This window comes from Mustela nivalis, assembly GCF_964662115.1.
Source record: "Mustela nivalis genome assembly, chromosome: 9".
NCBI lineage: Eukaryota > Metazoa > Chordata > Mammalia > Carnivora > Mustelidae > Mustela > Mustela nivalis.
This window is the reverse complement of record NC_139028.1, coordinates 45,809,850-45,837,677: the sequence shown is the minus strand read 5'-3', so window position 1 is coordinate 45,837,677 and position 27,828 is coordinate 45,809,850. Positions and strand designations below refer to the sequence as shown.

The window sequence follows — 27,828 nt, the reverse complement described above, 5'->3', positions numbered from 1 at the left end:
CAGACTGCCTGCTCATTCTGCATTTACTCCGTAGGAAGATCAGATCACGGTTTTGATTATGTCCCTTCATTTTTAATCAACCTCTCCTCTTAAATCTTAGGGGCTCATGATACCAACTTCGAAGGCTGAAGATCACATGACAAAGAATCACACAGACTGATTAAGATGAGAATATACTAGTGCCATTTTCAGCTTATGACATTTGTCAATATCATTTAATCTTGAGAAGACGAATTCATTTAAAAAGGCATTTGCAAGCAAAATAATTATATTTTATTGAAAATTCAGAAGAGTTACAGTACTTTAAGATGGTTTTTTTCCATAGTGTGAAGAAAAATAACTTAAAAAGAATTGACTCAAGTACAATGATTTTTAGTTTTCAAACTCACAAAATCATTTTGAAAAACACAAAAATCCACAGCTTAATTTATTCACGGTATAAGCATTTACTTTCCTAATTGTTATCAATAAAACGCTAATGGAATCATCTTGGGAGTGATCTTTCAACAATCATCTTTCAGTCTCAGTTTAAATGGTATGTTAATATCAGTATCTAATTCACATGGATTACTGGTGTGTGTGTGTGTGTGTGTGTGTGTGTGTGTATGTACACGTAAGAACTAGCTAATTTTAATATGGCATTTCAAGAATGAGAATAAGTCGTCATTTCATTTATCATAGGGTAATAGCATTTCCAGTCATTTCTTAAGCATGTTTTCTCATCTCCTAGGCGAAAACCAATCACTCTTATTAAGGCGTTTAGCCAAGTAAGCACTAGGGGCATAAATAAGATTATCCATAATACTTCCAAAGTCTTAACTATTATAGTCAGCCATTTAATGTCAGGAAGGTTCTCGTTACACCTTTTAGATCAAAGTTCTCAGATTTTCTTAGGAAGGGGGAACCTAGTACAGCTGAAATGAACAAAACACACTCATTTAAAGAAAAATAAAACTCATTTTACATGATCAATGGTCTGTACATTTACCAAATCGTACTCAACAGAAAATACCCATTGGGCCACCTGTCTGCCGCAGCTAGATGTGGCCCCAATGCGGAACTTTAATTCATTGTCCCATTAATATTTTTATAGTGCTTTGCAGGTAGACAGCTTTCCTGTAACTATTCTGAAAATACTGAATGAAATTCGGCTCTGTTAGGAAATTTACAACATGCACATTGCATAAAATGCTTATAAAAACATTCAGTGCGTTGCCTAGATGAGAGGCAAAAATGGTTTTAAGAAAGGAGAATCCAGCAAGGAGAGAATTAAAACATCATGTGGCACTGGCTGATCCCGTATACTTTTTTTAGTCGATAACATCATACAAATTGGTCTTTCACCGAGGAAAAACCCTAGTTCTTATTTAATTGTGGAGAGATGTGACCAGGTGGGGAAAAGAAGATCCTCTGATAAAAAAAAAAAATCCAAGAACCAGTGTTTTGACAAGTTGACTCAAACTGGTGACGCGGTTTTGAAGGTCAGGGACTAATGATAACTGACTTAGGACAAAGGTCAGCAGAGGTCAGCAGAAGTCAATGAAGCTTTCCTTTCCTTCCCCCATGTCAGTGGTAGAAAAGGCTCTCGGGCACCCGATCCGCTTTCAAAGAAGAGGGCTTTTCATGGTGCCAGATGAAATGTGGCAGTCGTCCGAGCCATAATGTAACGGACCAAGATACCAGACACAAAATTTCACAGGTGCAATCGTTCTCATTTTCCAGGCCCCGAAATAAAAGCAACAGCTGGCCCCATCAAAATATCTTCTCCCAAAATCTTTAAAAAAACGTTGTGACTCATTAAAACTAAATTTTTCAGAGGAAAAATATTGCCACTGATTTTTTCCCAAATAAAATACATCATCAAAAACACTTAAGTAAGGGCGCATTTATGCTTTATACCTAAACAGTTTCTTGTTAAGGATTAAGACTAGTCTCTACCGGTTTTAGCCCCTGCTTTCACCATTTCCACTTTTCTCTGGTATTTAAAGTGTCGATGAGTAAGGGGGACTAAGTACTGGCTGTGGAGCAGCACCCGCTGCATAAGGAAGCCTGGCTGACAGTGCACTCAATGTTTCGTTCATGCTCAATCTCGAATTTATTTATTGCAATGATCAACTATTCAGAATTTATTGAATTTGATGAATTAATAAGGAAAATAAACAGGTCAAAGTATAAAAATAAAATTTCACGCATAGACTAGAAATATCTGAGGACAGCTGACAAAATAATAGTGCTTTCTATTAAACAATGGTTTTCAAGTCATTTTATACCAAGTTATACATTTTTTAAAAAACCCTAATTTATTCTTAGAAACACGATTATATAACAGTTTCAATGATGATTACTCTTCCTATAACTTCTTCCACATTCTCTCAGTATGACTAAAAGCTCAATAGAACAGATTTGATATAAAAGTATCACAAACAATTATTGGTGACATCTAATGTAAATGTTTAAAAAAAGTTTGATTCTTATGAATTTGTACAAAAATAAAGCTTCTGATATTTTGTTAGAATTGTATTTGATGACTCATTAATGATGCAAAGCAAAAATTACTTAACTAAGTTAACATTTACATATAAAAATATAGAATACATACACTACACTGATCTTGATGATATATTACAAATAAGAGTCCCATCAGCCTGATTAAAAAGTTCAACATGTTTGAAAGTATGACTTTTTTAAAAAGTCAAGATTCTTCATGTTTTAAAAGTAAAATTTTTTCATTTTTCAAGTCAACTGAGACTGTTTTGATTAATAACCGGGATTGACAAATCTGGGGTAATAAAAGGCATTTCTTTTGAAGAAACCTGGAGTGTCTCAAGATTTAGTAATCTATCACAGCCTTGATTTTTCCTCAGCATACATTTCTTTATAGTTTTTTTTTATTCTGCCCATTCAGATCAGTAAAAGGCTATAACAAAGCAAGCCACAGGGCTGGAAGGAATACACAAATCCTGTATTTTGTCAGATAGCTATGTTCTGCTATTGAGAAAGATGGTGCATACAAAACCCAAAGAGGGAGGAACTAATATGGAGAGTCTGAGCCAGAGAGTACTGGGTACCTTCTACCAGCCAGCAGTTAAACCAGCATGTGGTTTCTCTTTAAAAAACAAAACAAACAAAAGAAAACTTCCTTCTCTTGTTGGGGTTTATATGGCTGTAACACAGGTTTTCTAGAGTTCTCTGATCTTTATGGTCAGGTCACACAGAGTACAGAGATCCCTGGTTTTCCGAGTAGTAAAATATAACTAAGTAGATGCAACACTAACAGCTAAACTGGACCTCATTTATTCTTTTTCCTGGATGTGATGTGAAAAACAAAAAATCCTAGATTGGGGATCAAAAGATCACGTTCTCTTGCTTGACCTCAAAGCTGAGTGGTCTTGACCAAGTTACTTGAACCTTTCTGGGCATGAATTTCCTTAGATAAGAAATAAGGGAATTATGCTGGATAACCCTTAAAGTCTCTTCCACATCTGACTGAGACACAGAGTCGGGACCCCACACAGTGCCTCAAGAGTTTTCGTTGTGCAGATCAACGACCATCAGAGAATCACGCAGCATAATTCCGGTTGTAGAGACTTCTGATGCTTACATTAGGGTTAATAAATTTTCCATCCTTCCAGGGACAAATCATAAGTATTTGGCTCTCTAGTAAAAACGTGATTAAGACATTTTTACATTATACACAAAGTACACTTTGATATTCACCGAGATAGTGAGAAGACTGTTAACTAGGTCCTTCTTTGATTCTCTTATTGTTAGATCCCTGTTCCCTCCTCAGCTGGGTGGGGAAAGAGGAGCATGGGTCAAAAAGAGAATCTTGGTTAGAGTATTTCTGATTGAATGAAGAACAGTGGAAGTCTTTTTATCCTTGAATTTTTCTACATTTTAATTTTTAAAAATTTCAAAACTAAGTATTTTGAAATTATTGCAAATACTTAAAACCAATAATCTGTCATGATTTACCACTATCAGTAAAGAACTCTAGTTTACTACTAAAATGCCATTATTGTACCAAAAGAAAAGAAAATTTGGTTCTATTTATAAGCTCACTGCAATGTATTCTATTAGTTCTTATTTGTATCATTTCCAGAGTCAAGAGAAAAGGAGAAGACTCACAGTTCTGTTTCCACTATTTCAAACCAGATGTAAAGCATGTTGAATTCAAATTTAGAGAAGGATTTTGTGGAGCGCCAGCTGTAACTTTAGGAGTAGGATAAATGATTTCTTCAACAGTTACATATGTACCTAAGAAGAAACCAACAACTCCAGTGAACGCTATGGAAATATTTTTCAGGATCATCCATATATTGTAGTGTTCCTTAGAAAATGTAAGAATTTCAACCAGAGGTGGTAGAATCAGGGCCAACGTGCTGCTGCTCACGGCTCCAACAAAGGAAATCACAATGTCCAAACGAGGAATCAGAATCGCTCCAGCACCTAGAAAATGAAAATACATATAATCCTTAATTAAATACCTAATACTTAAATGAAAACTAAATGCAGACAGTGGGTATGATTACTTTCTTTTACAACTTTTCTGAGTTATTTCCAGATGAAATTAAAAAAAAAAAAAAAAAAGTACCACTACTTCTGACCGATTTTCTTCCAAACTACTGGCAAGCTTTCTGAAAAGCTCTGATCTTGTATTTTCTTAGTCCTACTTACCCTTCTTTTGCTGAAGGTATCAACAGAGAGTTTGTGAAAACTAAGACTCAGATTCCTTTCTCCGACGTTACCGATCGACTTGCTGAGGGTTTGGAGCAGCCACCAGAAATAACCCTAGAGTCTGCTCATGGGCAAGCTATGCCAGCTATGCGCTCCCCCGCCCCCGCCAAACAATGAGGATTCCGTCACCACAGTTCTGGCTTTGGGGACTCCACTGACACGTGCATTGGCTCTCCCTAACTTGTCTCCTAAAGCTATCATCTCCTCTCTGATCTTTTTTATCCCTCTCTTTTTAAGATTTTTATTTATTTTTAGAGAGAGAGAGAGACTGTGAGCATGCGTGTGTGAGCGGGGGAGAGGCAGAGGGAAATAAAGTCAAGCAGGCTCCCAGATGAGCATGGAGTCCAATGTGGGACTTGATCTCAAGACCCTGAGATCATGACCTGGACCAAAATAAAGAGTTGGGCGCTCAACGGACTAAGCCACTCAGGGGCCTTTATTCCTCTCTTTTTATTCCTAAGTTTACATACTTTTGCTTTCCTCATTTCTAGCCTCTTTGTCTCTTACTGAACTTTCCTGGTGTATATATAATTGAACTTGGGCTCTGGAATGAACTCTTCCATTTCCACTCCTTTATTTTTAGGTTATGGGTTTTTTCCTTCCCCTATTCTTTTTGTGGCCTCAATGCTTTCCAGGAGGATATGGTATTAATCTGGAACTACTAGGTTTCTTAGAAGTACTTGTTATTTATTTAATTTCTTTTGAAAGCTAAAACGCTAAAAATTATTTTGAAATGATAAACCTAGCCTCACACCTAGAGGACTGAAGTGCGGCAAGCTTTCCTAAATAAGACACTTGACTTTGAAGGAGTTGCAGCTCTAAACTGGAAATGCTTGATAAAGTGGGTTCCCTGTTGAACAGATGCTTGCCACATTCTTGTAACATGTTTCTCCAGGGAACCATAATCCTAACTCCCGAACAAAAATAGGACCTTTCAAATTTCATGGACAACATCCATTTCTGAGAGGCCACCATATACACATCAATCCCTGTGAGTCTGACCCATCTTCCCAAGCTTTTGAGTCCTACTAAGAAGACAGTTTAAAAGGATGATTCAAATGCTAACTGGAGCACAGGTATAAGGAATATAACGCAAGTTGATGAACTCAGGACTCTAAACAGCAGTACTACCAACTTGCACTCAGTGTTTGGAGAGAACTGTGGAACGCCTGAAGATACCCAAGCTTCACATCCAGCTGGGCCTCCGCTCTCACTGCCAGCGTCACACAGCCTGCTCTATGGACACGACGGTCTCACTGGCTGTCCACACAGGCATCCATCAGGAGCCTGCCCCCAAAGCTTATCAAGGGCCCCCGGGGCAGATAAAAAACAGTCCTGTCCTGCATGTAGGCTGGCTTTGACTTTAATTGGGAAGCACGAGCTGAAGATTCCAATGAAGGTCCGCATCTGGCGATGCGTCCCAGTAAAGCACAAAGGGGATATTCCTTGCTTTGTGTTCTCTTCATCCAAAGCGTGCTGTAACTATAGCTCTCATATACCGCCGAGTAACTTCAACTATTTTTTTAAATTTTTTCAGTGTTCCAAGATTGTTTATGCACCGCACCCAGTGCTCCATGCAATACGTGCCCTCCTTAATACCCACCACCAGGCTCACCAAACACCCCGCCTCTCTCCCCTCAAAAACCCTCAGTTTCTCAGAGTCCACAGTCTCTCATGGTTTGTCTCCCCCTCCAATTTCCCCAACTCACTTCTCCTCTCCATCTCCCAATGTCCTCTGTGTTATTCCTTATGCTCCACAAGTAACTGAAACCATATGATAATTGACTCTCTCTGCTTGACTTATTTCACTCAGCATAATCTCCTCCAGTCCCATCCATGTGGCTACAAAAGTTGGGTATTCATCCTTTCTGATGGAGGCATAATACTCCATAGTGTATATGGACCACATCTTCCTTATCCATTCATCCGCTGAAGGGCATCTTGGCTCTTTCAAAAGTTTGGCACCTGTAGCCATTGCTGCTATGGTACAGATGGCCCTTCTTTTCACTACATCTGTATCTCTTGAGTAAATACGCAGTAGTGCAACTGCAGGGTCATAGAGTAGCTCTATTTTAAATTTCTTAAGTATTTTTAAGTAAAAGAGCGAAGTAGGGGGCACCTAGGTGGCTCAGTCATTAAACATCTGCCTTCAACTCAGATCATGGTCCCAGGGTCCTGGGATCAAGCCCCACGTCTGGCTGCCTGCTCGGCAGGAAGCCTGCTTCTCCCTCTCCCAACCCCTGCTTGTGTTCTCTCTCTCACTGTGTTGCTGTCAAATAAATGAATAAAATCTTTAAAAAACAAAAAACAAAACAAAAAAAAGAGGGAGAGAGAGAAGCAGCAAAGAAACACTAGCCATTCTGTGTGTCATGAACTCAGCTCCTGAGGAGAGTCCCAGGCTTCTAGGAACAGACTCTTGGTAGCAGATGTGCAGACGGATCACTTCGATATAACAATGGCGGCCAGTGCACAGAAATGGGTGCAGTTACTGAACTATCAGAAGTTATTAAATCCCTGTAACATTTTCTTCAAGCTCCTTCAAGTAAACTTTAGTTACTAATTTTCAAAGGAGACACACTTTCAGAATACAGCAGTCTTACATCTAGGATAAAAGGACTCGTACTGAAATCAGCCTTTATATTTAGTACGGTTGTCAAAATTCAGTAAAAACAATGTGTAAGAAGTATTTCAAAATGTCGTAAAGTGACTTTTTCCTATTGAATGTTTTCTTAGTCATCAGAGTATGAGCTCATTGACTTCACTCATTATGATTTATCTTATTGTTGCTATAATTCATTTAAATGATTACTTTGGAAAATAGGTCTCATTTACTTTTCCCAGCTTTTTCTTTAGATCTCGGCATAAGTTCCACCCCAAGCTGCTCCCTGAAATTTACAGTTGTCTGTCCCCAATTTTTAACTCTCTCATTCTCTCGCCTTGATTGGGCCAAGGTGGTTATTCATATCTTCCGCAGAAAGCTGACCCATTTCCACTGGCCCCTGGTATCACTCTAAGTAATCGTCAGTTCAGTCATCTTATACTTGTGGTTACAACAATAACAGTGACAATTATAACTGCTGGCTACTTTGTTAATATTCTTAAACCCTACAAAATATGCCATAAAAGGAAGTCTTTCTTCATTCCACAGTTGAAAAAAGAGGAGCTTACAGATGGTAGGGAACTTGTCTAAAGCCACCAGCAGGTAACTGGTAGGTTTGAACTGTCAGGTCAGTGTGGCCCCAAAACGCACACTATTTCCCACTGTACCAAAATCAAGCTGCTTCTCCACAGGTCTCCATGATTACTGCTCCCTGGTGAGGCATTTTATAATGTGAAACCTTAGGAGGAGATTACACACATTCCTTCAAATCGTAAGTAAAATTAGACACTGAAATTATTAAAGACCAAAACAAAACAAAACCCATTTCTATAGGTAGTCATGGAGATTTAAGCAGTTAAATATACAGAAGTTAGCAGAAATAAAAAACCTGAGGAAAACTAGAACCAAAGTAAAATGTCTATCAACAATGTAAGAGTCCCTTATGTATCTGATTTAAATATACTTATATTTTTAACCACTGATGCATTTTCAAAATAATAACTGATTAGTTCTTTTAAATGTAATAAGATCTGCTCTATGTTTTCCTTCTACAGTAGTAGAATAACAGAATTTTAACTCAAAAAGTATCTCAGCTATGTAAACAAAACTGATTTTAAAATATTAAAAAATATACTTTAAGTAGCTTCATTATAGGACACTCAACAAGAAAAACTGATGATGCTATAAATGTGTAGTAATACTTACACGTAATAGCAACCAAGAAGGACCTTATGGCAAATTCACAGATTTGTTTCCATTTAGAATGAAATTTGGATGTGATCATAGGGATGATGATCTCCGCCGGAACGTAGAACTGAATTGAATATGTCACAAAGATGCCAAAGGAATATAGAATTTTTACTGATTGATACAACCTATTAAAAAAAAATTTCAAAATTCAGTCATTCTTTTTTCCCCAGATTTACTGAGGTACAACAAGCAACACCGTTAAACAGGTAAAGTGTACAACATAATATTAAATATACACTGTGACAGAGTTCCCACTATCGAGTTAATTAACACTTCTATCACCTCACATATTTGCTTTTTTTTTTTCTCTTTTTGGTGAGAACACTTTGATTCTACTCAGTGAATTTCAGTTATATGCTACACTGTCACCAACTGTGGTCACCACGTTATACATCAGATCCTTAGAATTTCTTTATCTTACAAATACAAGTTTGTACCCTTCTAGCAAACTCTCCTCTTTTTCCCCATTCACCAGCCCCCTAGCAACCGTTGGTTGACTCTGTTTATGTGAGAGAGAGATATATATATTTCACATAAAGTCAATGTGAGATCAACTGCGTGTGTGTGTGTGAGTGAATCTTTTTTTAACTTCATGGACATGACACAAAGAAAGAGACAGGGAGAGAAAAAGCACAAGTAGGGGGAGCAGCAGGCAGACGGAGAGGGAGAGGCAGGTTCCCTGCTGCGCAGGGAGGCCGATGTGGGGCTCAATCTCAGAGCCCTAGGGTCATGACCTGAGCTAAAGGCAAATTGCTTAAAAGACTGAGCCACCCAGGTACCCCACATATTTTTTAAGTAATCAATTTTTTAAAAAATGTACTTATTCTAGAGAAAGAAAACATATGTGAGTGAGCAGGGGGAGGGGCTGAGAGAGAGAGAGAGAGAATCCTCAACCAGAGACCCTGTTGAATGCAGATCCGGATGGGGGGCTCGATCCTGGGACTTTGAGATCGTGACCTGGGTTGAAATCAAGAGCCAGCCACTTAACCGATTGAGCCACCCAGGCGCCCCATATGTATTTTTTTAGATTCCACTTATGACGAATGCCACACAGTATTTGTCTTTTCTTTCTTTGCCTGGATTATTTCACCTAACATAATGGCTTCCAGGTTCATCTACGCTGTTGTCTTTTTTAAAAAAATATTTTATTATTTGACAGAGAAAGAAACAGCAACAGAGGGAAAACAAGCAGGCGGAGTGGGGAAGGGGGAAGCAAGCTCCCACTGAGCAAGGAGCCCAATGCAGGGCTCAATCCCAGGACCCTGGGATCATGACCTAAGCTGAAGGCAGATGCTTAATGACTGAGCCACCCAGGCGCCCCTACACTGTGGTCTTGACATGAATCTGGCTTTCTTCTTTTTATCTTTAATGTTAACATAGGTTAAGAAATCCAACACAAACATAGGCCAGTATCTTACTAATTAGATGCTTATTAAAAAAAAAAAAGTCAGCAGGTCTCTACAGAATTTCTAGATGACTGGTGGACAGTTCATTCTGACAAGTCCAGAGGGCTTAAATGTGGCAATGCAACAGTTTGGGAATACTGCTGCAAAGATTTCATTTTAGGCTAACCCAGTGTTCTAAAGGCTAGACTGTGTCTCATGAAGAATCAATGTTTTCTCAACTCTCTTTTAAAAACTAGAAATACTATTACGTCTTTGATAACTTACTGATCTATATATAGAAGAAAACTTCACATCGAACTCTGAGTTACAGTTCTCCTTAAAAAACTTGGTAGGTATGTCATTAGTTGCAGAAACACCATCACTCTTAGGTCCAAAAGGAGAGCATTTAAATGGTTTCAACTTAAAGAGTTCTCCAGATTCTATAGGAATTTCACCTATGTTAAAGTTGCATTAGTAGGGAAATAAAGTTTGTTAGTTGGGTTGATGCCCAGTGCTTCAAAACAGCACAGCAATGTTCAGTTTTACAAATATCTTTAGATTTCTACATGGTAGATAGTCTCTTGTCAAAATCAGTACCCATGTCTGGATAGAGTCTTTGGTTAACTTCCTTTTGTCTGGCTTTTTAAATGTTGATAGTGGCACAGAAAGAAAATGCAGTATCAGAGGACTCAGACTATAGAAACTATTCTCCTGGGTTAATGTACAAACAGTTTTATTATCAGTAATAAAACTGTTTTGTTTTTTGAAATTTCGAGTATTTTACAACAGTTAAAATAGGAAACCCCAAACAACGGGAGAGGAGACTGAGGAGGGAACACGCCGCAGCATCAGGGGTAGTGGTCAACACCCACGTCCTCTTGAGGCAGAACCATCCCTGACAGCCCCGTCTTCCCGTGTGAGAGTCCTGCTTTCCCACCTGCAAGGCCCATCTATGCCAGGGAAGAGTGCTTCTTAGGAAAAAAAATGCAATCCTTTTAAAGAGAGGTGAAATAATCCACTTTTGGTAGAGAAAGGCCTCAACATTTAATTGAACTTTAAGCTTATTTCTGATGTCTTAAGATTTCAAGTAGCGAAGATTATATAAATAGTTCTCTAAACCATGGCCACGCGGGAAGGAATTCTGTAAGTGTCCACCTATGATACATGCATTAGAGAAGTGAGTAAGAGAAAGGAAAAAAGTTGAATAGAATCAGATTCAAAAATACTACAAACATAATTACAGAAAGAAGGAACTCCTTAGGGCTAGCAACAATAAAATCTTAATTTTTAAAACGATTTCAGGATATATTTTTCAGCTTGAGGCTTAAAGTTGAAATATAAATGGTCAGGGGGCGACTGGGTGGCTCAGTAGTTAAAGCCTCTGCTTTTGGCTCAGGTCATGATCCCAGGGTCCTGGGATCGAGCCCCACATCGGGCTCTCTGCTTCTCGGGGAGCCGGCTTCCTCCTCTCTCTCCGCCTGCCTCTCTGCCTACTTGTGATCTCTGTCTGTCAAGTAAATAAATAAAATCTTTAAATAAAAATGGTCAGTTATTGCAATGCACAAAACAACTGAAAGACTCCTGCCTCATATACTGATATGTAACAGCAGATAATTAAATGAATATTCTTATCAGTTTATTATTTGAACATTCCTTTTGTTGTTTGTTATTGTTTATTTGTTGTTTATTTGTTATTATTTGAACATTCCTAATTATCTTTTAACTTACATGTTTTTCAATATGGTTAACAATATACTTAAAAATATATCATTATGCATGTAGGTATAATTACTTTTCTATTGATTTAAAACAAGTTATAGACTTAAGAATTTGGTTATTACTAACACAAGTCAGTAAGATTATGTATTACACAGAGAATAAATGGGAAATAAAATGGTATGAGACTTTTAAAAGCTAATATACATGCTATTTATCAACAAAGAAGAGTAATAAAGATGTTTAAGAAAAGCATTGCAGTCTATTGAAATCAATTGTTCTATTCTGACTTCTCTGTTTTAAGAATACTAGTTTCATCTATATTTTCAATCACTCTGTTTTTCTCTAATCAGGTTTTCTACAGGTTATTATCAACCTTGGTTCTCCTTTTGGTGTGAAGCACGCATCTATGTACTGTTTTAGAAATGAAGAGTTGAACGAAGAATCTACCCTATAAACTCTCTCTCCAAAGGATAAAACACCTTCTTAAAGTCACAAGAATTTATTTTGAAGATAGAAAACATAAATAACTTTTTTTTTTAAAGATTTTTATTTATTTTATTTGACAGACAGAGATCACAAGTAAGCAGAGAGGCAGGCAGAGAGAGAGAGAGAGAGAGGAGGAAGCAGGCTCCCTGCTGAGCTGAGATCATGACCTGAGCCGAAGGCAGCGGCTTTACCCACTGAGCCACCCAGGCGCCCCCATAAATAACTTTTAAGTAACATCTAATGCACATTAAAAAGCATTCTAAAAATCACTGCCAAAGGGTTTTGTTTTTTTAAGATTTTATTTATTTATTTGACAGAGAGATAGAGCCAGAGAGCACAAGTGGAGGTGGGTGGGTTGGAGGGGGATGGCAGAGGGGCAGGGAGAAGGCGGCTCCCCGCTGAGCAGGGAGCCCAATGTGGGGCTGGATCCCGGGACCCTGGGATCATGACCTGAGCTGAAGGCAGACGTTTAACCAACTGAGCCACCCAGGCATCTCCTGTACTTTTCTTTTACTATTTTTTAGATTCTATTTATTTATTTACTTTAGGTGGAGAGGGGCAGTGGGCGAGGGAGAGGGAGGGAGCAGGCTCCATGCGGAGTACAGAGCTGGACATAGGGCTCAATCTCTTGACCCTGAGATCACGACCTAAACTGAAATCAAGAGTTAGATGCTTAACCAACCGAGCCACCTAGGCGCTCCCTAATAAAACAATACTTAATCGAAATGTACAGATATGAATATCTCACAAAATTTCCCATCTGGGAAGAAAGCTGCTGATTCTCCTCTCAAGGGTGAATACAGCAGCTACTCTTGGAAAGACTGATGACTCAACTTGCCCTCTTAGACCCTTCATGATACTCATGTTAAAAATCTTGAGCTTAGTTCTGTTAAGAAGGAGTCTGTCTGAGGCCTAGCTATAATCCTTACCAAGCTCACCTCATCCTAAGCTGAAAAATACCACCACAAGCGTTATCCAGTATTCACAACTAGACTGACGGCTGTGACCCACTCAACTGGTAGAGCATGTTTGCCGGACTCTACGTCCTGTGAGGAAGAGATTCTCACCTGTTCACCGCTGTCTCTCTAGTGCCTGCAGCAAGCACATAAAAGGCATACGATAAATATCTGCTAGATGCCTTTCATTCTAAATTTAATATAATAAAGAACAGTCATTCTGAGAGAAGAGTCAGAGGCAGTTTGGCCCAGGATTCCCAGTCACAGGCAACTTTAATACTGGAAGGAGATAATTAAGTCTGTCCTAGAATTTTGAGACCCATTAAAACAAAAGTTTAATGAGAAAAAACAAAGAAACAAACAGAGTTTGTCAGAAAGAGAACAAAGGGAATAGTTCAAGAGATAGGAACCTTATTTTTCCAGTTTCCTTAAATTTATTTCTCTTAACTGCTTTTTTATTTTACCTCTTGGCGAGTCTGTTCTTGCCCAAATATTTTCATTTTAGGTAACGAGCTCCTCAGAGTTCAACACTCTGCCTGCCTAGTAGGTTCAGCGATTACCTGCCATTACTCATCAGCTTTATTCGCAGAACGTTCAGGATCCCAGCTCCGGTAAGCTGCAAACGCGGGCTTAGACCTGGGGTTGTTTCTGTTACTTTGGGCGGGGGCGGATGAAGGGCCAGTTCAATTATCTTAATAAATTAAAATGCTACCTTATTCCTTCCCTGTTCTTACATGGTTCCTCTCTATTTTTTTTAACTGAATTATTCCTATCCAACACATGCTTCACAAAGAACATCATGTGTGAGAGCAGAAACACCTTTCTGCTTCTTAGCCTTTTTGTGTGTGTGAAAACCTAATACCCTTGATATTTTTTAGAAGTGCTATGTGTGCTGACTAAATGAGTAACATATGAATTCACTCCAGGCCAGTATTTTTCAAACTAACCATGACCCACTAGTGGGTTATGGTATCAATTGAGGGAGTTGTGAAAAGTTTTTTTCTTCATTTTCCCTAAGATACAGACTGGAACAGAGAATACCAGGGGACACTGTATGTAGAAAATATGGGTTTTTATTTAACCTTTTACTTATACCCTACTTCAGTGACTTATAGGAGTGTGGGCAGTGGGCATCACAAAAACACATATATACAGACACACACACTCTTATTTCTAGAAGGTTTTAAAACATTTCCCTTTTTTTATTATGGGTTGTAGTTTAAAAAGGTAAAAAGCCACTAACTGGAACCAAGAAGGCATGGAAACTGTGATGGGGAAAAGGCGGAGGGGTATGGAACAGACCTTGTATTTCAGACCGGTAGAAAGTAAGCAACACAACACAACTGAACAAAGGAAATCACAACAAAAGCGAAAGATGTTTGTTCCTAAGATGTCACTCAGCAAGACAGATCCCAGAATAAATACGTTTGCTATCTTAGGTCCTCTTGTGAACTGGTTACAGCAGTGTTCATGCTCAATAATCATCCTCCACTCCCACTCCTCCATGCTATGCGTGAAACAGGCTACTTGACAGGTCTAAAGACTCCCAAGAGAATGCTTTTTTTTCCCTCTCGGCTGTTATTTAGGTTCTGTTAGTGGAAGTCCTGGAAAAACGCTGCTACAACATCACTCAACTTGGACCCCTATCAGTGCCCTGGTTCTATTATCAGGTAACAAGGGACATGCTCTTCAACTCAGAATGCTAGGTAGCAAACATTTACCAAGGCCTCTTGAGCGCCGAGCCACGTGCTAGATCACAGAGGTATATCCTACGCCTAGAAGCTGCGGGGTTCCTGTTCTCAAGGTGCTAATGATGCAAATTTACTTATCATCTTTCAAACACACTCTTTGCTTCAAAGTCTAAATGAGACAGACTGAATACTACTACTCATTACTGGTTTGAAAAGATGACACCTCAGTCAATAAACAGTAAATAACTTGGAGCTTCTCTAATCCATACTCGCTTTATCCTGCGCTGCTTTATAACCCAGCCTTTTCTTGTAGGACGACCCCAATGAACTTGGAGAACCTATGTCACAGGGCATTAAGAGCCCTGCACAGCATCCCAGCAGTAGTGGCTGAGAGCGCCCCAGGCTCCGTGACAGCCGTCGGCTTTTATACCCACAATAACCAGCACCCTGCCCCTTCTCTGACTTCCTAGGCCTATTGCCTGAAGCACGGGGAGGGAAAGGAAGAGGGAAAGGAAGAGACATAGCACATCAAGAAAGAAATTTTAGATTTCTTTGATCATGCCGGTCCAAACTTCTCATTCTACAGAAGACTATCACTGTGAAGAGATGGGCTTCTCCTCCGCAGTATCCCTCAGTCGTGGCTGTTATTTTAACCGGCCCAGATGCACAGACCACAAAGAAATGAACAGCAGGCCGCAGATTCAAAGTTATGCTGCCTCTGATTTCATCACGGAAACACATATATCCTAAGGCAGCTAATGTTACATACAAGGTTGTAACGATTCCCACACCTCCCACAAGGAGAAGGAACTAGCCAACACCAGCTCGCTCGCCAAAGGAGAATTATGTATCTTGACTTGCTTTCCATTTTATTCCAGATTTTTGTTTCTTAGGATATGTGTACTATATCCTTTCCTCTAAACGAAAAGCAGGTGACTAGCTAGGCTTTCTTGAACACAGATGATGATGTAATGGTCCCTTTTCAATGGAGACGTGCAACTAGTTCTGTTCTAAGTGTAACGCCACAGCCAAGAGGGGTAAGGGGAGAGGCGGGAAGGGGATGCAGAAAAGGCAAGGATTACACAGAGCTACTGCCAGGGCTTACACGGCTCCCTCAGGACTCAGCTGTGAACACCCAAAGCATTCCCCACTTGTCTCCCCCACACTGCTTCGCCATGCTCTGAACTCTCTGGGGATAGGCACATCTTAACTTGACATGCAATGTAACTCCCCCTTCGGTCCCTGCTCTTTTTAAATACTTCTGTGAGGAAGAGTAGGGAAGAAAGTTCTGAGACTATTTCCACCTATATTTTATATTTGACATTAGAAGTACTTGTCAATTTTATTTCTGAAATTGTTCTTCAGATTTATTCTAAATATTATTTTTAGTAGGGAAAAATACTACTTTCTAGACATCATATAGTATTGGAAAAAAATAAAGAACTATGATACCATACTTTTTAGCAGCCTTGATCATCTCTTATATTAATCTGTTTAAGATTCTAGCCTGTATTAAACTATTATAAAAAGAGACATATTTGGAAGAAACACAATTATGTAATCAACTATAATGTAAGTTAATGAAATAAATGCTTAAAGTTACATATCTTGTCTGTGATCATGTCTCTAGTCTGAAATGAAGGTATAACATTTGACACGTTTCCATCATGAAATAAAAATGTGTCACAGCTAAAGTAGAATTATAGTTGAAGAACACACTGCATGTTTGCCCTTTGTGAATCTGGGAACTATTCGAGGTACATTCTATCACAACTGTCTTCCCATATGCATTTGTTCTTACAACATTTTTGACTCCAGTAAAAAGCCGGGCTCAGAGGACTACTGAATGACGGATAAACGCCCAGCTACCAATAGGAAGCCAGTTAGAACACATAATACTTAAAAACACTGCAGGTTTGACTTCTATCCAAGCAGCTCAAGGAGCAGTGGGGCATTAATTGAATCAGCATTTTAGCATTTATTCTTTGTATTTATCAAAACTAAGGAGTTACTTTCCCTTTTATAAATAAGGAAGCATGTCAACATGGTAATTGCTGCCAATAATCTTTTTAAAATCCCCAGAGACTAAACTCTGGAAGAAGGAAAAACCCCATTACTTCATTTTGTAGAATATGGTTCTAATATTAAGAGAATATTAAGAGGCACCATATTATTTTTTTAGTAATGTGTCCCATCTGTGTTCTGAAAGGATCTGGGCTACATACCTATTAAGGCTGACCAGTAAAACAGTGAGGGTCATAAGTGGTGGCTTTTATTATTTTATTAGGAATCCAGGGTGTTGGATTATTTGGCAACAAATACAAGTATTACATTTTTTTATTACAGTGAGTCCACAGTAAAAGAATCCACATTTTACTTTTATATTTTACTCAAATTTGGAATATGTTACAATTTTTCATCTTTTTAAAGAATCCCAAACAAATCTGTAAAATCACAGATGGTCTATTCTGAAGATTATGAAAAAATTCAAGGTTACACAAATAAGAAAGCACAATAAAATTTTTAAATGTTTAAACCATAAATCCAAAAATATACCTTTATCACCAAATATCGGTAAGCTGTATCTAAGGGCTAACAAACTCGTATCTACCTACCATACATCCTGGGGAAGATTCAAAGTTATGCTGCCTTTGATTTCATCACGGAAACACATATATCCCAAGGTAGCTAAGGTTATATACAAGGTTGTAACGATTCCCATGCCAATATTCAAAGCTTGGGGGAAGCGTTTTGATTCTTTCATTTGATTTTCCAGTGGAAGGACCTAAGAAGAGATGCAGGTAATACAAGTAATTGAAAACAATCTAGTATTCCATCTTACACATATATGTATATTAATCTTTCTAGAGTTTATATGCACATTTTATTTCCTTTAAAATAAGACCTAATTCAATCAGAGAAACTCCATTATCATATAATCTCTCTGATATGAGGAATTTGAGAGGCAGGGTGGGGGTTGTGGGGTGTAGGGAAAGAAAAAATGAAAAAAGATGGGACTGAGGAGAGAGACAAGCCGTAAGAGACTCTTAAGCTCAGGAAACAAACTGAGGGTTGCTGGGTGATAGAGACTGGGGAGGGTATGGGCTATGGTGAATGCTGTGAAATGTGTAAGCCTGATGATTCACAGACCTGTACCCCTGAAGCAAATAATACATTATGCGTTAATGAAAAAATAAAAATAAAAAATAAAATAAGACATAATTACTGAATATTTTTATTGGTGTTATATATATTTTTACACTACAGATTTTTCAAATCCTTAAAATAAAAACATCTGAAATTAGCTCTTAGCAGGCAAACCTGTCAGATTTTTTTTAAAATAAACTTTTTTGGGGGGGAATAATTTTAGATTTACAGAAAAGTTACAAAGATAAACAAAAAACTCTCATACACCCGACCAGTTTGCCCAATTGTTAACATTTTAAACTACCAAAGTACGTTTGTTACCACTAAGAACCAACATGGGTTCATCACTATTAAACTCCACATTTTATTTGCATTTCATCAGCTTTTCTACAATGCCCTTTTTTTCAAGGTGCCTTCCAGGATGCCACACTGCATTTTGTTACCATAAACCTCCTTGGTCTTCTCTGATCTTTGATGGTTTCACAATCCTTCCTCATTGTTCATTATCTTGACAGTTTGGAGAGCAGTGGTTAGGTGTTTGGTATAATGTCTCTCTGGCAGGGTTTGTCCGATGTTGTCTGATGTCTGCACACTGGGGTTGTAGGTTTTAGAACAAGATACCATAAAGGTGAAATGTCCTTCTTACCACACCTTCTACCAATATGATTTGTCACTGGTGAAACTAACTTTGATCACTTGGTTTAAGGCTGTGTTTGCCAGGTTTCTCTGCTTATAGAGGTCTTCTCTTCATTCTCATCATATTCTGTTCAATACAAGCCAAGTCACTGAACACAGCCTGTACTCCAGGGACTGGGGAGAGTAAGCCACACCTCCTGAAAGGGAAGTGCCTACATAAATTATGTGGGAATCCCCCCATATATGTATTTATTTAACCACCTATTTATATTAGTATACATTCACGTGTATTTGTTTTATATTGTGGATATGAATCCAAGACACTTATTCATTTTGTTGCTCATGTTGTTCCAGCTTTGGTCATTGAGAATGCCATCAGGTTGCTTCCTGTATTCCTTTGCATGCCTCCGTTCTTTCGGTTTTTTGCTTGTTTTCTTTTCAGCATTTACATACTTTCTAGAACTACAAGATACTCCAGACTCATCTTGAATGTCCTTGTTTCAGCCCTAGAATCAGACGTTTCTCCAAAGAACTTGGGTTCTTTTGCTGTAAAGTGGTACTTAGAAGTCAAGATCAGGGTGCTGGGTGTGCCCGTAGCTACTATGTAACTCTCAGCTGATGTGATAGGAAATAAGTGTGTGCACACTATCCCAGCTATACTCATGTCTGTAATTGCTTCTACAGCTAGCCACCTGTAGCTACTGTCTGTCAGTGCAGTGAGATGAAAAAGTTATTTTTATTATGTGCAGGGAAAAAAAAAAACCTTGAAAGAAAAGAAAGAAAGGCTAATTGAAGAGTTAAGTTTTTTAGGCAAATCTTCAGAGGTTTTGGCCAAATGATTTGACCATACAGTTAAAGATACTAAGAAATAGGAGCAGCAAGAGAAAAACAGCAGCAGCAAGCACACTTACAATGTGCGAGGGGTTCTTCTTTTTTAATTAAGTTAAAATAGTCATATAACATTAGTTTCAGGTGTAAACATAAGAATTTGGTATTTATATACACTGCAAAGTAATCACCACAATAAGTCTAGTTACTACTATCCATCACCATACAAAATTACAAATTTTTCTTCTGTAATGAGAACTTTAAAGATTTATTCTCTTGGCAATTTTTAAATATGCAATAAAGTATTATTGCCTGAAGTTACCATGAGAAATGAGCAAACCTTTAGTTAGACTCACCAACTAAAAAGGAGATAGGGCTCAAATAAATAAAATCAGAAATGAAAGAGAAGTTACAACTGATACTACAGAAACACGGAGTTTCATAAGAGACTACTGCGGATAATTAGATGCCAAAAAATTGAGGAACTTGGAAGAGATGGACAATTCCTTGAAATATACAATCTTCCAGGACTGAATCATGAAGAAATAGAAAATCAGAACACTAAGATTACTAGTAAGGAGATTAAATTTAAAAAAACTTCTAACAAAAGTCCAGGACCAGGTGACTTCACAAGCAAATTCTACCAAAATTCAAATAATATTTAAATACCTCCTCTTTCCAGATACTTCCAGAAAACCGAAGAGGAGGAACAATTTCAAATTAACTTACAAGGGCAGCATTACCCTGATACCAAAACCAGACAAGGGCACGGAAGAAGAAGAACAAGAAGAAGGAGAAGAACAAGAGGAAGAAGAGGGGCGCCTGGGTGGCTCAGTGGGCTAAAGCTTCTGCCTTTGGCTCAGGTCATGATCTTGGGGGCCTGGGATCGAGCCCCGCATTGGGCTCTCTGCTCAGCAGTGAGCCTGCTTTCCATTCTCTCTCTGCCTGCCTCTCTGCCTACTTGTGATCTCTGTCTGTCAAATAAATAAAATCTTTAAAAGAAGAAGAAGAAGGAAGGAAGGAAAGAAGGAAGGAAGGAAGAAAAGGGAGGGAATTATAAGTAATATTCCTGATGAACACAGGTGCAAAAATCCTCAACAAAATATTAGCAAACCAAATTCAACAATACATTAAAAGGATCATATATCATGATCAAGTGGGATTTATTCCAGGGATGCAAGAATGGGTCAGGATCTACAGATGAATCAACATGATACACCAAATTAACAAAATAAAGTTTAAAAATTGTATGATCATCTCAATAGATGCAGAAAAAAACACTTAGAAAATTCAGTATCTGTTCATGATAAAAACACTCAATGAAGTTTATATACAGGGAACATTACTCAACAAAACAAAGCCTTTTAAAACAGGCTCACAGCTAGCATTAATTCAACAATGAAAAGTTGAGAGCTTTTCCTCTATGATCAGGAACAAGTCAAGGACGCCCATTCTCGCATTTTTATTCAGGTTAAGTGCTCCTTTAATTCCAAATGATAACCTTGCTAGATACAGTATTCTTGGTTCAAAGTTTTGTTGTATTTTTTTTTTCCTTTCAGTACTTTGAATATATCATGCTACTCCCTTCTGATTTTTCTGGTGAAAAATCAGCTAATAGCCTTAAGAGGGTTCCCCTGTATGAAACAAGTTGCTTTTCTCCTGCTGGCTTTAAGATTCCCTCTTTGATTATGTATCTCTGTGTGGATCTCTTTGGGTTCATCTTATCTGGAACTGCCTGTTGAACTGGGTGACTCTTTCCTCCCCCAGGTTAGGGAATTTACCAGCCATTATTTCTTTATTATTTTTTGGCATCTTTTTCCTTCTCCTCCTTCTAGGATCCCTATCCTGCAAATGCTATGCTGCCTGGTGTTATCCCAGAGGTCCCTTACGCTCTCTTTACTTTCTCAAATTTTTTTCTTTCTGTTGCTCTGTTTGAGTGAGCTCCACTGTCCTGTGTTCAAGGTCACTGATCAGTCCTGCTTCATCTGGTCTGCTTCTGAACCCCTCTAGTGTATTTCCAGTTCAGTAATTGTTTGTATTCTTCAGCTTTATGACTTCTGTTTGGTACATACTTATCTTTTGTTTTTTTGAAGAACATCCATTGTTCTCCCAGGTTTCAGGAGCATCTTTATGGCCATGACTTTGAACTCTTTAACAGGTAGATGACTTATCTCCATCTCACTAAGGTCTTTTTCTGAAGTTTTGTCTTGCTCCTTCATTTGGAACATATTCCTACACCTTGTTTTTCTTAACTCTCTGTGTTTGTTTCTATGTATTAGCTGAAACAGCTGCATCTCCCAGTCTTGAAGGAGTGACCTTGTATAGGAGACGAACTCTATCATTCAACCTTGCCCTAGCTCTTGGTTGCCTCTTGGACCTTTGTGATTATCTAAGTAGCCTAATTTATTCTTGATAAATTTCAGTTGAAGGTGTGCCAAGGCCTGCCAGTGTTCCAGTGTAGGGATTTAAGTCAGTACCAAGTTTCAGGATGATGGAAGTCAGATCCTCAGGCAGTAGCTTTTAAAGTATGGAAAGACACAGTCCTATGGGACTTTGTAAATCCTGCTGGCCTCTAGACCAGGAGATCTGGAGGGGTCTGCTGGAAGCACAGTTGCAAATTCAAGGCTTCAGATATAAGCCCCTTTCTGGGGGGTACCAGCAAGCTGTAGCAAGACCAGAGGGCACAAGATGGTATTTCCCTGTTTACATTCCCTGAGAGCATTTCCACAGCCTCAAGATATGTGACAAATCTAAAGCCTATCCCTCGGGTTAAAGCTTCTGCACCAGCAAATAGGCCTTTTTCACTGGCCGACTTGTGGTGCATTTCAGTCTGCTGTCTGTGTAGTGCCCTCAGTGTGGCAGGCTGCCAAGAACTTTCTTTCCCATTGTTCAAGTCTCATGGGGCTCTGGCACACAAACCCCCCTACCCCCCAGAGCCAGGTGATCAAGGGGCATCCCCAGTGTGGACTACACTCGCCCACAGCTTTATTTAGTAAGGCAGGGCAAGGACACTGGGGGCAGGGCACGGCCACCAGTGTTAGAAAGGCAGCAGGAAACTGCTGTGTTTGTGAGTGTCCACCTGGACAACCATGAGAGAGGGGGGAACCACGGATAGGGTGCTCGCCAGTGCCTCCATCCCTGGGGAAAGTCCCAGCTTGTCCCTGCCCCTCCAGCAGATGCTTTTAGACCAGCAAATGAATCCCCTTCACATAGAGTCTAGGTTCCTTTCAAACTGCAGCTTTCATGCCAGTTTCTGAGTCCATATACAAGTCCTTCAGAAGGAGTTTCTCAGATCCCAACAGCCCTTTGGATCCTTTGAATGTAAGCCTAGTTGGGGGCTTATCTCTCGAGGGCAGGTTTGAAGGGCTGGGATGCCTGATGTGGGGGCACAAACCCCTTGCTCAGGGAAAAGCTCCAGGCCTATAAGATCCCTCCCTGTATTGGGTCGCTGCAGCAGGGGCAGAGTTTCTGGTGAGAACATATCTCTGTCTCCCCCATCCAGATGGTGTCTCCTCCATCTGTCTTGAGGTGGACCTTTTACTCCTTTGCTGTGGAGCAGCTGTTCAGCTAGTTTCCAGGTCCTTCTCAGAGGCCATTATTCCACATGTAGTTTTAGTTGTAGTGTGTCCATGGGAGAAAGGGAGTTCAGGCTCTTCCCTTCTTGCCATCCTGGACCACCCCCTGCCAGGGATTTTTCCAGATGCTTTGCAGGCAGCACCTCATGTAATCCTCACAATAGCCCTATACCACAATTACTCCAGTAGCAGCTCTACTTCTTAGGTAAGTCAGATCCATATGGAAATATTAACTAGTTAATAGGAGAGAGAACCATCTGGATGTTCTGGAGATAATCCAGACCTAAAATAAGGGACTATGGTTAAGAATGGTGCCAGCACAGCTAGCACCATGTAGGCTCCCTCTGGGGCAAGAAGCACTGTGGGTGTTTTAAATGTAATTTCATTTATGGGGAACTATGAAAGAAAAATAAACATGCCCTGATTACCAATGGAATGGGGGGAAACAGGGACAAAGTGAAATGAAACGTTCCAATGTTTCAAGCTTGAGTGACTGGAAGTAAAACTAAGAGAAATAGGGAAATGAGAAAGTGAAGCTAGCTTTGGATTAAGAAAGTCTATGTCAGCTTCAGAGCTGTCGAACTTGAGATGTTAAAGGACAACTTAACTAGGTACGTCCAATAGTTAACTAGAACTTACTGGTTAAAGATGGAAACGAAAATCTGCAGTTATGTCTGTAACCGTCATAAACAGAACTGTAAGAATTCGTGAGAATTCTCTAAAGAAGAATTAAGAGAGAGCAAGAACCCAAGTAAAATGGTGTAAAACTGTCTTCTAGGTCGTATTTCATCTGTGGTTCATATAGGTATGTGTAAGTGTTTTCCCTCCTGTACTAAACCATTAGACATAGAGAGAGCAGAGAGTGATATTTTACCTTCCCCAATGTACACATTCCAGGCTTTAAATAAACTGGAAGCATCTTAAATGGAAATACTTAATATCTGAGGATCCTCAGGGTGCTTGTATTTCTTGGTAGTAGCTTTATGATAACATCATTTCTCAAAACAAACATGATATGTATAAATCTAAAGGGAGAATTTATATTTGATTCTTCTATGTAATGGCAACTTTGTAACAATTTCAATTCCCTTAAAATCATCTAGTCTATAAAATGTGATGCTTGGGCTCTTTCTGAATAATTTGCTCTTGGCAGACGAGATAGAAGACAGATAAAACAAAATTGGCCATGAATTGAATTTTGAAGCTGGGTGATGCTGACAAGAAAGTTCATCTACTATTCTCTATTTTGTCTTAGGCTTGAAATTTTCCATAATAAAGTGTTAAAAATCTAAACTGAACTATAATTCAAATATAAGCTACCAAACTACAAAACAAAAAAGAAAAAATGCATTTTTTAATGTAGTTTGACTACATAAATCTTTGTGTTGCCTTAAAAATAATAATAAAGAGTAAATCCTTACCACTCCTATGCCTTCAAAAGCAAACACAGCAGTACCAAAAAAGAGTGGGTATTTTTTCCAACCAGCCACTATTGGAAGGTTGTGGGGACTTGGCATATTCTAGAGAAAGAAAACAAAATAAGAGAAGTTAACGTCTTTACTTATTTTAAATTCTTTAAAATAAAGAGCAAAATCATATAGTTCTGAGTTTTACAACAGCAAATGTATGTTATAAAAGTGAGTAATTCTTTCAATAAACACTTTAAGCATCCTATGTTAAATGTAGCCAAGCTGTTAGGACTTCACTGCCAAAAGCCATTGTTTCCCTCATGCCCACACATTCCATCTGGGCTAAACGCTTCTGATTACCTGCTGCTACCTTCAAGTCCCGGGCTCTTCACTCCAGGTATGGCTCCTGGCATGACAGGAAATACACAAGCATCCTCAGTCTGAACTGAGAGCCACGGTGTCAAACCCCACTCACGGTGTCCAATGAAATCCATTTTCTACTTTGTTTCCATTGCTCTTTCAGTCTCCAAGGTACCTGCTCCTAACTTTGGCTTTTTTACATCATAACTCTGCTGCTTCCTAGTACAGGTCTCCTCCTGGTCTCTGTGTCTTAAACTTTACCTTGACAGTTCTCATTACCCTCATTATTTGTACATATTCCTTGACTTTGGCTTTGATTACTTGGTCTTGACGCATAGCCTCGTTCCAACTTTCACTATCTGGAAACTCACAAATGCACATCTTGTTCAAGAGCTCTGGTTCCACAATGGCTCTATTTTCCAGCTACACCTAGACTGGTTCTCACTCTGCCCTACCTAACTGGAAGTGGGATTCAAGACAAAGGAAACAGGATGAAAAAAGAAACTGAAGTGTGAATGCACATGGATAATCTGGGAAATAAAGAGGTCTAGAACATCTGAAGCACAGGGAGACATGTTTGCTATAGTGATGATACATGATGGAAAACACGAGCTATGGTCAAAGTGAAAAGGGTAGTAAGTGTCTGAGTCATTTGATAACATCAACAGTTACTCAAGGCTCACACTGTTCCCTCTACCCAAGGAGCCTCCTTTTCTGCTCCGCTAACTCTTACAAGCTCAGCTAAGGATTCATGAACTATGGAAAGCCTTCTGAGACCTTCCGGCCTGTCCCCTTCCACTCTTATGTACAGTAAGAAAATGTCGACAGATTTTGGAATTTGGTGGGGGAGGCAGGTATGAAACAGAGTTTGTAATAAACTGCCAGTGGAGGTTTTAGAACAACTGCAGCAATAATATACAAAATGGGTTGGATGAGAAAAGAAGAGAACAGGAATGCTTGACCTTTTCTGAGTCACTGGCCCCTTTTGAGAAATGAAAGCTATACAGTGCTCAGTAGAAGAATGCATATATACATAAACATTAGATCTTGCAAATATTTTGACTGCATCTGCAGATCCCCTGAATCCCATCAATCAAAAAAAAATTTTATTTTAAGGAATACTTCTTTTATGGTTGGGCTCCCCAGACAATGGACAATGAAATCAACCGAGGTCTTCTGATTAAGAAGTTACAGACTAGGGCGATGGCAGTGAACGGACTAGGGCAGTGGCAGTGAACTGAGATGGTAGCAGCAAATAAAGGAAAATTAAAAAATAAAATAAATAGGAAAATAAAAGCAAATAAAAGAAAATTTAAAAATTATATCTATACTCCATCTGGAAGCTGGTTCAAATCTTAAAAGAGTAAACAAAACAGTTCTGAGGTCTTTGTTTCATGTTGCACTGTGTATTGAGGCATGATCTTAAATCTCACAGCTTCCTAGGGTGGGTATTACTCTTTTCTGCAGCAAAGTCATAAAGCCCAGAAGCATATTTACCAAAATCTAAAACCAGACCTGAACACTAAGCCTGTGCTCTATGGCACACACCTTTCAAGCTGATCAGTATCCCCCAACCAGAGACCAAAGTTGACTCAAAGTTGATCGGTATGCCACATAATGAGGCAGGGGTCTTTACGTACCACTGCTTTCACCTCCAAAGTAAACAAAGAATTTACTTATTAAGAAACACATATGACAGTTAAAAACATATTATACTTACCCTAATGACATACTGATAAATTATCACAAGGCTGACAGCCATGGAAATGTTGGCAAGGAATGAAAGCACAAACAGATTCTTTAGCTCACGAATGAAGACCAAAAGAATTATGAATGGTAGAAAGCAAAGCATATATATCCTTAGGTCAATACTTCTTCTCTCGCAAGGGTTTGAAGAATTGGTACTGTTCAAAAGAAATACTTTACTCTCCAGGAATCCTTCATGAACCTATATAGCATTACCAGGAGAATAAGAAAGAGGGGGGGAAATTCCATCAACTTATAAATAAAAAAAATAAAGAAAATTATTATCTATACACTCTATGTTAAATTCCTTTATGATTAGTCAAATATTTACCTTTTTCAAGATAGTCTAGCTTCTTAGAAATATATATTTATCAAGCTTAAGGATAATTAAATAGGATAATCTTCTTTGCAAAATAACTTCTTTTATCATACTGTAAAAAGAAGGTTCACTAGAAAATGATGAGGATGAATTTACTAATTTATTTTGAAGCTTTGTACTCATGATCCCTGCAAAGGTTCAATTTGTTTTTGAGATAATCAAAAGTGGATGCATACTTGTTAAGAATGACCATATCCTGGGGCACCTGGGTAGCTCAGTGGGTTAAAGCCTCTACCTTAGGCTCAGGTCATGATCCCAGGGTCCTGAGATCGAGCCCCGCATTGGGCTCTCTGCTCAGCGGGGAGCATGCTTCCTCCTCTCTCTCTGCCTGCCTCTCTGCCTACTTGTGATCTGTCAAATAAATAAATAAAAATCTTTAAAAAAAAAAAAAAAAAGAATGACCATATCCTACTACAACTTATTTTCTTCAGAGGAGGAAGCAGGCTCTAAGTTCCTCTAGGAAATGTACAGTTGTCAAGATAAAGTTTAGAAATCATAGTCTAACTTTAAAACTGTTTTATAAAACAACTGTTTATAAATTATCATCACTATCAATAAATACTTAATAAGAATCCACTAAATTCATTGATGGCCATGTGTTAGATGTAGGTAAATTTCTGCTAGTAATACACTTCAATAAATCAGTTTTACCTTAAAATTTATTCAGCCATTTCTATAAACCAACATTTAGTGTTCAAGAGAGATATAATAACTTATAGTTTATATATATTAAAAATGGTCTCTTATCCAATTAATTCTGTGATCCAATTTACTAAACTAGAAATGAAATTATAAAGGATTTTAAAAACATTCTTAAAAACTCACAGCAGAGGCAGATAATATTGTAATTTAAATACTAGTGAAAATCTACTTGCCCCCAAACACTGTACCCCCTCCCCACTGAACACATGAACGTGATCAAGT

At 38.7% G+C, this 27,828-nt stretch overlaps 1 protein-coding gene across 2 annotated transcripts in view; it reads right to left on the bottom strand.

The window, feature by feature from the left end:
- Window positions 1-250: 250 nt before the first annotated feature.
- Window positions 251-27,828, bottom strand: part of SLC36A4 (solute carrier family 36 member 4) — a 54,718-nt gene continuing 27,140 nt past the window's right edge. For both annotated transcript variants that reach the window (XM_082682685.1, XM_082682686.1), the window contains exons 7-11: window positions 26,500-26,727; window positions 24,432-24,530; window positions 17,440-17,609; window positions 8,543-8,712; window positions 251-4,449 (exon numbers count right to left, since the gene is read on the bottom strand). In XM_082682685.1, the coding sequence (XP_082538811.1) occupies window positions 4,142-4,449; window positions 8,543-8,712; window positions 17,440-17,609; window positions 24,432-24,530; window positions 26,500-26,727 (975 nt within the window). In that variant the 3' untranslated portion in view covers window positions 251-4,141. The remainder of the gene's footprint in view (window positions 4,450-8,542; window positions 8,713-17,439; window positions 17,610-24,431; window positions 24,531-26,499; window positions 26,728-27,828) is intronic.